Genomic DNA, 11559 nt, shown 5'->3' with positions numbered 1-11559 from the left:
TAACAAAATATATATTGCTTGTTTCTTTAAATTTTTTTCTCAAATCCTCAAAACTCCTATTTTTTTTTTAAAGAAAGTCATTTTTCTCAACATAAAGTTATATTTTACCAAAATAAATATTTTTCTCCAAAAATAATGTTTTCCCAAAAAAATTATTATTATTATTTTTTATTTCTGGCAAATTTTTTCTAATTTTTGTGAGAATAATTAATCTCATGAAAATCATTTTGTCTATAAAAGTTTGTTAAAATTTTGATAATTATTGAAATTTAATGCTAAAAGGTATATATTTTTCTTAAAATCCCCAAGAAAATATAAAAAACAAGTAATTTTTATGCAAACAACAAAACCAACTTCAATTCCCATATACAAATTTAAGATTATTGTTAATTTCTTAAAGATCCAATGACTGGATCTTAACCGAATTATTATGGGACCACCTTTGAGGTAATACCTTTCCTTAAAAAAAAATAATTATAGTGGTCCAAAGTTATGCGGTAACATACAAAAAAAAAAATATTCCGACGAATTGATAATCTTCTCCTTTTTTTAAAATCGGTTAAAAAAAAAATGGTCGAAAATATTTTTTGTTCCAATTTTTGATATTATTGTTTATAAATATTTTTCCTAAAACTTTATAATAAAATTATAAAAACATAAAAAACAAAACCGTTAAAATTCATACGATATTCCTATAAGTGCAGAATTTTTTTAGGAAACGTGTTTTCTTTGATCCTGAAAGAGTTAACTAATACAAAATCAGCGGTTTTAAACTATTGGTTAACTAATGGATGTGCACTAGCTAACTACAGTAAAGCATTAGTCATACTGTGAAAATGGTCTTAGAGAACTCGCTTTGCTGTAGTGTGCTAAGAACCACCTGCTGCACATTTTCGTCGTTACACTAATCTTGACTGCATGCACAATTGAGAGATGTCATATATCAAAGCACATACTTATATTATAAAATTATATTTGATTTTTATAAACTCGATTGATAACAATGCACCTGTTGCGAACGGCTTAAAAGAATATGCGGAATTAGTAATTTATGGAATAATATAAAAGTTAATACTTGCGTCTGGTGAGGACATAATTTTGAAATATACGGCCAGATTTGAAATGTTTTTAAAACAAAAAAACTTTTTTTTTTTATATCCAAAAATTAAATAATTTGCGATTTTTCGAGGCTTTCCGATATTCTCTTGGGGTTTTTGGCTTTCCTACGATTCTTTTGCGAGACTTTTCGTTATTTCTTATCGGAACTTTTCAGAATTCTCTTTGCTATATACCAGACATGTCGAGTATTTTCGAGAATTTTCTAGTTCAAAGGTACATCTATGTAAGTATGTACATATATCTTATTTGTGCTTTTTATGAAAAGCTAAAAAAACATAAGCAACAATTGTCAGCGACTTTCTAGTGAAGAAATAAAATTTCAATTTTGCCTTTGGATTTATCTTAAAAAACGGGAACTTGATGGATAGAAAACAAAAAAAAGAAACATGTTTTTAGAAACAGTAACTCTTTTAACTGAAACTTATAAACCTGCCAAGACTTGGCATCAAAGTCACAGAGAGATGTGCGGAGTGTGAATTCTTATTTAAACCAATGCATGGAATTGTCAGTTTTGATGTGCCCTCAAGCCCTTCAAAGTATTTCAAAGCAATTTGACTAAGCCCCTGCAATTCAAACCTCGGATGGCATTACGCCGTTGGTTTTATATATATCTTGACTTTAATAAACATTCAAACCTCAAAGATACCTCAATTGCGCTGTTTATTATAAAAAGGAAATTGCTGCAGCATTTCGGTGCAGATCAGTCCAGACTGTTGCTGCTTCGTGCATTGTTCTCTTGGACTTATATTCGTGCCGGTAGTACCCTTACTGGCATCGCACAGTGGTTCGGATAACAGATCTAGCTGGACGAAAGTTAAAATTTTTTTGTTTTTAAAATACTTAACGGTACTTGAAATACATTCCTCACAATACATGCAAATAGAAATTGCATTTATTAAAGCATTAACATATGAAAACAAACAAAAAAAGGTAAGTCAAGAGTTAGGTAAGAGTTAAAAAAAATAGTAACTCGCGAATTTTCTGCTTTCTGAAATAGGCATGCAAATCTTTAGGCGCAGTTATAAAATTTTTTCTGAAATTTATTTGTGTTTCTTGCTGTGATCTTAAATTTTAGTCATGGTAAATAAAATCTTAAAAAGTGAGTTGTTTGACATTTGGAGAAGTGTTGCTGAAACTTCTAAAAGACAACAAGGTGTCCGTGATTATGTGATTAGTAAATTAAAAGAAATATCTGATGAAAATGCTCGTTCCGAAGTAAATTAAGTAAATGACTTTAGATTCGTAATCAGCAACCCAGAAAACCCCCAGATACCCAGTTACATAGAAATCTAGCGATTTTTTTTTTTTTTTTTCGTCCACATATTGGATCCGCCATTTTGAATTTTTGATAAGTGACTTCAGATTCGTAATCAGCGACCCAAAAATCCCCTAGGTAAGAAGTGGTGTAAAGATCCATCAACGAGTATTTGTTTAAATAGTTTCGTCCAGCTAGATTTGCGATCCGAACCACTGTGCGTCGTCGGTCCGCTGGAATTACGAGCGCTGTCGGACTGAAGATCCTACCAACTGTGAGTTTTATAAACCGCTTTCAAATTTTGATGATAATTGATATTGAGCATATAAGTACTTACATATTTTAAGTTTATAACTAATGTAAGGGTAATAATTTCTATAGACTAAATAAATAAAATAAAATTAAACAGTTTTTTTTTGTTTTTTATAAGAGCAACAAAGGACCATATTTTCCTAGTTTGTTTTGCTTTTCATTATAAAATGCATTCTCAGAACAATTACCCAACAAATTTCTAAAACAATCTTGATGAAATATGATATTGTTGCTTATGTTTGAGGTCTGATATTTTTGCAATGCGCAGTTATAAATCTTTTTGCCACAATTTACAGCTAAAGCTCTCGTTAAGATGGTCTGCGAGATTTGGTTAACATATTTTTATACAGAACAAAGACAAACATACATATCGCACATCTATATAGATCTAAACTGAGCTAACTCAAAATTCAGAGAGGGAAATTTAACGGCTTGTGGGTCGTACAGATTTAACGCAATTAATACAAAAATAGGTATAACAGTAGTTTTTTTTAGTTAATGTGTATAATCATGAAGAAAAATATATTTCCATTAATTGGATGCGAGTCCTATGAATTGATTTATACAAAAAAAAAAAAAAAATCGCCCAAAATATTTTTTTTTGAGTTGATCGCACTTTAGATCTAGGTGTGCGATATGTACATACATTAATTAAATTATTGGCATCTACTGGTTTCAACAAAAAATGTTGCCTTCTCATCGCCCCTCTCTTCTTAGTGTTTGTTGCGTAGAGGGCAAAGAGAAGATTGCATTTTTCGGTAGAAACGAAATCAGCATATGAAAAAATATGAAATTCGTTTATCAACGTGACAAAAACGTGCCTGTTAGCCTTTTTATTTTGTGAAAATAAACTATGAGTAATTTATAGTTTCTAGATTTAGGTAAACGGCAGATTATATATTATCAACGTACATTATCAGTATGATCAGCACGTGAATGTTACCAATTGTATTTGTTATAAAAATATACTACAAATAATTTATAATTACATGCAAAACTGCGAATTAAGAAAACTATAAAATAAAACCACAAATTATAATGCTTGAAATTAATTTAGATCGATGCATAAAGCTTGTTAGTAATCTACGTGTGTTGTTGCCATGATCGCAAACTGGAGTGGATTGAAATGATTGAGCTGCAGCATAAATCATTGACTTGTTAATTTTTTACTCTTACAGATGTCTGATTATTTGACAAAAAAAAAAACACGAAAACGTATTTGTGAGTCCTCCTGAACTAGTTGGGCCACTCGATCCTCGTTTTTTTTTTTTTGCTTCAAAGGGGCTTATTAAGTATTAGCGTGGGCCGAGAATCCGTTTTTTTTAGAATTTTGATTGGTAATAGCACGTATATGGTTCATTATGCTCTAAAAAAATCTGTGTGAAAGCTGAAAAATTTTGGCGGAAAAAAATCTGAAATATCGATGTATGGCACTTAAAAAACATTTCAAATTTCGCAGCAATAATTAAGAATCCTTGTTTAATAATAGTTAAAAGAAAAGAAGAAAAACTTACAGGATTATATATTTTACATATAATTTTTCTGGTAACCAGGTGATATCTGATATACATATTTAGTTTAAAAGGTGTCACTTTTAGACAAATTAGATTGAAAATAGGAACCGATAAATATGCCGAGAGTAGCTCCGCTAAATATATTGAATATAAAATCGTACAAAAAAAAAACCGCGAAAATTTTTTATCACAAAAAAAAAACAAATTTATGGGTGGCTAGTGCCAAAGTTTGAAAAACATTATTATTTTTTTTTTTTAATGCAAAAATTCGACGAAATTTTTGCTTTGACCAACTACAACTCAGCGAGTTTAGAAATGTAAAATTTTTCAAAATTCCAGTGATAGCCTTATCGAATTTGTGTGCTTAAAAAAAATTTTATGTTTTCAAAACCCTGGTAGCGACGCCAATTTTTTTTTTTTCATTTTAATTTTTCGTGGATGCTCTAATTTTGTACGTGGAAAATTTCAATTTTGACATTTGTCGCCGCAAATCCCCGCGGAAAAACTATCCCAAGTCCAAGTTTTCCTTCTACTTTCAGAGCCATATCCAACCGTCAAATGACCCGTTCCGAAACTAGAAAGATGAGGTGCATCATAGGGCTCAGTCGCGAACGGCGGGCCTTCCGATATCGAGCAACCTTCAGAGACAATCAACCACCCCCTATCGGATAATTTCCCGGGCGAACAAACCACTTTTAGCGCCCTCCGCGACAGCACCTCTAACCCAAATAGAGTTGTATCACTGAGCTCTCTTCTTCTTCTTATTTGGCGCTGTAACCGCCTAAGTGATTTTCGCCGAGTTCAACAAAGCACGCCAGTCGTTTCTCTTTTGTGCCAACTGAAACCAATTGGAAATGCCAAGTGAAGCCAAGTCCTTCGGCACTTGGTCTTTCCATCGCTTTGGGAGCCTACCTCGTCCTCTGCTTCCAGCAACGGGTTCCGAGTAGTATACTTTCACAGGTGGAGCGTCATGGCCAGCGGAGCCGCTATATTTTAATTCGCTGGACTTCATGCAGGTGCTAGAGTACATTCTTTCGATTTCGAATCGTTTGAAAAGTCGCCGGCCAATAAACGCCAACTACTGAGGAATGCTTCAGTAACGGCACTAAAAAAACCAAAACGGCCGCAATCGTAGACCTTTATAGATTGAATTAAAGCAGAGCACATGATATCAGAACTACCGATGGAATTGGGGTCCATTCTGCATTGACAAAAATAGTGATACCAGTGAAACAAGGCAACTCAAATCCATGCTTATCGTTTACAGATCCTTTCTATTTACAGGGGTACGTAAACGGTTCATGACGATGATAGATCTGTAGATCTGCGATCTATAAAGAAGACTAAATCTACCAAGCCAAGATACCTTCAGACTCGGGTTATTTTAGGCATCCGACAAGAGTTTAACGCCGGCGCATGTATGTACGCACAATCCATGATTCAATAATTAAAGGTTTGCTCATTAGTCACATTAGAGTTTTGACACTCCCTTAGCTCCCTTACAAAAGCTTTGCACACACACACACACGAACCCACACACAGTGCCTTGCTAGGGGAGCTGATTTTGTCAAGAGGGAGCGAGAAAACTGTTTTTTGAGCAAACCTTTTATTATTGAATCATGCGCACAATCGACATGAAGCGAAAAGCAACAAATAGTTAACTAAAACTTCGGGAAGATAAAGGTCTACAAAACGAAAACTTAAACTTATGTCAAATTAGCGACAGTTCCCACAGTAGATTGTAGAGGTTGTAAGGGAATCCTCGAAACCTCAAAACCCCGTTAGCTTCGTAAGCTAATTTACGCAGTAAAACAAGTAAAAATGTTGAAACTAACGTCAAATTAAGCACAGTTAAACCCTTCCCACTTCAATTCAACTATGCTCATATTTCAATCTATATTTTATACTTATACAAATGGTTTACTAGATAAGAGAATCTTACACTTGTATTGATATAGAATAATACTTATTAGGTGAGCTTTTTCCATAAATCATTAACAGGTGGTCACCTTGACGTATACAAAGTTATGATTTCATTGGCCAATGTTTTATGGCTGATAATGCGATAATTTTTAGCACAGTATTTGGTTAATTCTATAAAAACCCAACGCCACTGCCGAATATAAGGCAGTTAAGCAACTGTTAGTAGCACAAATAGTTAGCACTTAATCTTATTTATAATGAAGACAACACTCGTTCTTTTAGCCATTGTGGGCCTGGCGACAGCTGCGCAAATCCCTGATGCATTCGGTAAGTTTATGGAGAAAGCTTGATAAAGTCAAGGGTAAATCTGTAGCACAAATCAGCTGTGATGATGGTTATGCATAAGAAAAAAAAGTCGGATTTGACGTATCCGATTCATATAGGGACAAATGTATAGACATGTTTAGATAATAACTCCACTGGGGTTCTAGCATGTGCTGCATTTGTTTTCGAAAACCTAAACTTATCTAAGCTCATTTGAAAAAGTTTAGTGGTAATCAGAAACTTAACAAATCTTTTACAGGGTTAACAAATTGAACTTTTCTGTAATGTAATGCTACCAGACAAAATTTAGTTCCGAAAATATGAAATATTCCTATTAACGAATTTACTTTTTTTCTTTCATCTATCAGCTGATCGTTCCCTCTCGAGCTCAGCCGTCGAAGCTATCGAAGGTATTCGTGATCAGATGCCATGCGGTTTTCCCGGTGTCGGCATTCCACCACTCGCTCCCCTCAAGATCCCATACAAAGAGGTTAACATCGACACTGAGGCTCTACAATTGCAAGGTGTTGTGGAAAACTTTCGCTTGAATGGCTTAAACGATTTCGATATCGAGGAGATGAAGATCAACGCGATCACTAGCAAAGTCACCTTCCGCTTCCTCTTCCGCAATGTGAATGTCGATACACAATACGATTTGCGTTTGTTCTTGAAGAAGGCCGGTTTCACTATCAACTTGGTGGGCAATGGTCCAGCTAAATTCGCTATTAAAGAACTGGACATCAGTGGCGTCGTCAAATACTCCTTGGGCGTTTTGAGCGGCAAATTGAAGTTGAAAACGTTGAGCATTCGCACGCATATCGGTGATGTGGAATCTGATATTCAGGGTGTTCTGGGTGAGGCCGGCATCAATCAGCAGTTTAACGGAGCCTTGGCTGAGTTGTTGCAAGTTGGCGTGAATGAGAATGAAGACGAGATTGCTGATACTATCGAGTCGATTGCTTTGCCAAAAGTGAACAGCGTTTTGTCGGAAATGACTCTAACCGATTTGGTTAGTTTGGTGACTGGCAATGGTGAAGAGAGGGAGGAATGCATTCCACCATCATATTAATTGATTGAATCCAATGGTTTTGGATTGGATCTTTGTTGCTAAGCTAAGACGTATTTTTGAGAATGGAATAAAATGTGCATTTTGGACAAAAATATTGCAATAGACGATATATAAATAGTAAAGGGGGACGATACAAGTTTTTTTTGTGGAACTATACAGAAGTGAGCAGTGAATCGCTGGACAAGTAAAAGTAGTATTTAGTTCAGCGAAGTGCTGAAGGATTTAAGTTGAGTAGGGTGAGAGAAAATGATTTTTACGTTTTAATTTTTTTATAAAAATTCTAATAAGTACAAACAATATATGAAACACCCCGATCGGTTCTAAGTAAAGTAATCAATTCAGACGTAAGGAAAATCTCATATAAAATTAGTGAAGAAATGATTTAAAAGACACTTACTGATTAACCACTCAATGCTATAAAAGTATGTTATGGTACCCTGCTCGATTGATTTAGGACTGCTAATTAACATAAATGTGCATATCTCATAAATATTTGTAAGAATATATGCTGAGTTTTGTATTGGTTTCTGTGAGCCGTAGGCTCTTTCACAGCTAAAACTTTATCTGCAATAGTATGCTTTCCATTTTTAAGTTAAGTAGAAAGCTGTAAGCGTTTAACACTTTTTTCACTGAGAGAAAAAGCTTATTTATGGCAAGTAAAATTAACCTGCCTAATCATAAAGACAAGTTCTCTTCTCTTGCTCTGGAACTTTACCGGTGTGCTGACGATCAGAGTGACCAGGTTAGCCTTTTCGAGGCTAGATTTAGCATTTAATTTTATGCTATAGCCTCAGAAATTTAGATCTGACTTCGTGGCTTTTTCTGGCATTTTTTTTTTATTTTTATTAAAATCTTCATAATAAAATTCGAACTGCAACTATAACAAGTCATTTTTAAGGAAAGAACACAACCGACTTCAATTTTCATATAAAAATTAAGGAGTACCGTTAATTTTTTCATGATCCAATGTTTGGACCTAAACCAAATTAGTTTGGACCACGTTTGCGGTATCATACATAAAAGAAAAAAAAAAATACGATGAAACTGACAGTTGAGTAGACTGTGCGTGTTTGCATAGAGACCGTCAGATTGACAACCCTTGCGTCGACGGACCCAACGAACGTTGGCCAACACTCAACTTTTGACGCACGTAAGTCTGTCACTGCTGACAGTTGTATAACTCTGCGTTTACACAAGGCATGACAATTGAGAATATGTATTAATTGTCACATTGTTTGAGTAAAGTAGGCGTCCAGACAATAAACTGTCTTCGAAAAGTCAAAGACAGTGACGAATACATCAAGAGAAGTGGGAATATATTAGTAAAAAAAACTGTGACTATTTTGCTGTTGTATCTTCAAAATTGACTTGTGTAAACCCCAAGTACGCGGCCATAAGGAACAACTGATTTTTGTTTGCAGACGCAATACCTTCATTGCGGCGTATCTCTGCGTTACGTACGCCACTTCCTTCGCATACTTTTCCGTTATTGACGTACAAGTGCCCATTCTGACGGGCCCATCAAGACTTAAATGTGCCAGTTTAAGGAACTTTACTTTCAAGAGAACCCTTATGATGAAGGGAGCAAAAATGCTATACCGAGGACATATAGACATGGGTATTATTCTTCATACGAGTCCAAAGTAGAAGTAAAACCCTGAGGGTCATTCTGTGAATGTCGCAGAAGGCACTAGTGGATTGTCCGTGGCTTTCGGTTAGCGTGAGATTACTGGCGAGGGCCAGTGGATGCTGGATGGATCGTTCCCAGTGCCTCTCGTGTGATGGTGCACAGTAACGGTGAACTATTGCAATGCTACATACATTTTTTTAATCTATAATTTTATCGTACTGCTGTCCTACGTATCGTTAGCTCTTTCGCGCCATGATACAACGGTTGTTTTCATTGCTAACCACGAAGGCTTTACCACCGACTTCCACTGAATACTTAAAGCGGATTCATCGTTCGCGTGCGGACAGCTTTTTGTTTGCTCTCAAGAACTTTGCTGTTGTTCTAGCGGCTACATTAATCCCGCCCAAACCGGCTAGTCCTTCAATCGTTATCGTCAAGCTCAACTAACGGGAGACCCAAGAAGCGTGCAGCCTCTATAGGGTCCGTCCATAGCCACAGAGGCGTTAGTTGAGTGGGGTTTAGTGGGCATGCGATGATATGTTTCGAAGCATGGGGAGTCTCTCCTCATGCCGGGCACTCATCATCATCAGGAACGAGCTCAACCTGCTGCAGAGCGAAGTTTGGCTATTGTGGTCCGAGTTTCCCGAGGCAGCTCTTTCTCCTCCACGTCAGGTGGATGTGTGCCCAGAAGGGCATCCACAGGTCTGGAGTCTACGTACCTTGCGACCGACTCCCTGTGAATAGCGCTCAAGGCCTGTAGATATGCCGTCGGGTCCAGAGGGTGCTTTGTGAACCTCTGAATTTCGCCCGTCAGTTCGTATAGATAGATGCCTTCTGACGTGCCTTGGCGAGGGCCCAACGGCGAACTGTCAGAAACGACGTCGTTACGAAGTCGTTTGGCAAATTGGGTACATACAAACATATCGCTAAAATTACGTCACACGAATAGCTGATTCTGTCAAATTCGCCAAGAACATAGTAGCGGTACTGCTGTCTCCCTACATCGTGTCGCGAAACATATCGAGGCTGGAACAATCGCATTTGCCATGGAGAGTGAGAATTTAGAGACTACATACTGAGTATTTTCAAATCAAAGAGAAAATCTCTTTTAATCCAGTTTCTAAGCACATAACATTCCAACAAAAAGTCGCTATGTACCTACTTCTATGGAAAATACGCTGTATCGCACGAGTTTCACGTGATAACCCATAAAAATTACACTAATTAAGGTTATCTGCATATGATAAACGTGCAGACTTTTATGACCTTAGTATGAAAAAATATAATGCTATTAATAGCTAAATCGAGCCAATAATTACACCGTGCGACAGTCAATTCAACACATAAAAATCAATATTCATATGTACTCGCGAAACTGGGGACACAAATATAGTAAGTCAAAGTGGGAGTTTAGCTTTTCTCTCTGGCGTCGGAATTTTTTAAGTTCTTTTAAATTTCAACGCTATGATTAATTCAAAAAATATTTAGAAAATTATTCAAAACTGATTTTTTGCGCAAAAGGACAAATAGATATTTAAAATATTCTTTAAAACTTTATGCTTTAATATCTCTTAACATTCATTTTCAAAATTTTCAATCACCCTCATTGCGAGAGTGGTGTCGCATGCAAGTCGTTTTTCGAGAGTCGAATCGTATTGCAAATCGCACGTCATTGCCTAAAATTTCCATTCGACTAGTGTATTAAAACGGAAAAACTTGGCAGCACTGTATAGTTTTCGACGATTTTCGTCATTTACTTATTTCAGCACGACAGTAAACAATGCCAATGTTGTCGAGTCGTACAATTTACCCTAATTTACGACTTACGCAATGAGGCTGAATATTTATTTTTGAAAAACTTAAATGTTAAGTACAATATATGTATAACCGCATCGTCGAATTTTGTGTTTTAACTTAATTTGTTTAGGATAAAAAAAAAATTAAAAATTAAAAAGGCATTTTCAATACTTATTCGTTCTTGAAAACCAGAAAAAAATTTTTTTTTTTTTTTTTTTTTAATTCTACAGAATTTCCTGTTCGATGTGGAATGAAGAGTATTGCGCTGAATTTTTAGAATCAATAATTTTTTTGAAATTTCGAAATCCCAGTCCATTAGAGAGAGAGAAAAACTAAAAACGCAGTATTACTATAGTTTCGTGAGTACATTGAATGTTTCCTGAGTTTTGAAATTTTTTGCTTTTTGTTGCATTGTGTTACACAAGGCTCTCGAAAAGAATACATGAGTTGAATACATAGGTAAATGTATACGTATACGTACTCGTATTTGCATGCCCCTTATCAGCTCCTTTTTACCCACATTTAAGTTAATGATTAACAGAATTAGCCAATGAACAAATGGCATTTTTATTTTTTATTTCAAATAGTAATGATGAAAATCCGTTTATTGAAAGTT

General features: G+C 35.5%; 1 protein-coding gene across 1 annotated transcript; it reads left to right on the top strand.

Annotated features, from left to right (window-relative positions):
- Positions 1-6324: 6324 nt before the first annotated feature.
- LOC108368014 (uncharacterized) lies at positions 6325-7721 on the top strand. Its single transcript, XM_017622758.1, has 2 exons — positions 6325-6450; positions 6816-7721. Exons 1-2 carry the CDS (start codon positions 6381-6383, stop codon positions 7514-7516), a joined length of 771 nt encoding a protein of 256 aa, XP_017478247.1. The 5' UTR covers positions 6325-6380; the 3' UTR covers positions 7517-7721.
- The last annotated feature ends 3838 nt before the right edge of the window (positions 7722-11559 follow it).

The sequence above is a fragment of the Rhagoletis zephyria genome, unplaced genomic scaffold (genome assembly GCF_001687245.7).
Source record: "Rhagoletis zephyria isolate East Lansing unplaced genomic scaffold, Rhagoletis_zephyria_1.1 Rzeph_scaffold_02918, whole genome shotgun sequence".
Taxonomy (NCBI): Eukaryota; Metazoa; Arthropoda; class Insecta; order Diptera; family Tephritidae; genus Rhagoletis; species Rhagoletis zephyria.
Note: the sequence above shows the minus strand (reverse complement) of the source record. Positions and strands in the feature narration are given on the sequence as shown.

Excerpts from the sequence above, each read along its gene's own strand:
- LOC108368014 (XM_017622758.1), top strand. The coding sequence starts at position 6,381 with ATGAAGACAACACTCGTTCTTTTAGCCATTGTGGGCCTGGCGACAGCT. Across the intron at positions 6,451-6,815 it reads GCAAATCCCTGATGCATTCG|CTGATCGTTCCCTCTCGAGC; the intron begins GTAAGTTTATGG and ends TTCATCTATCAG.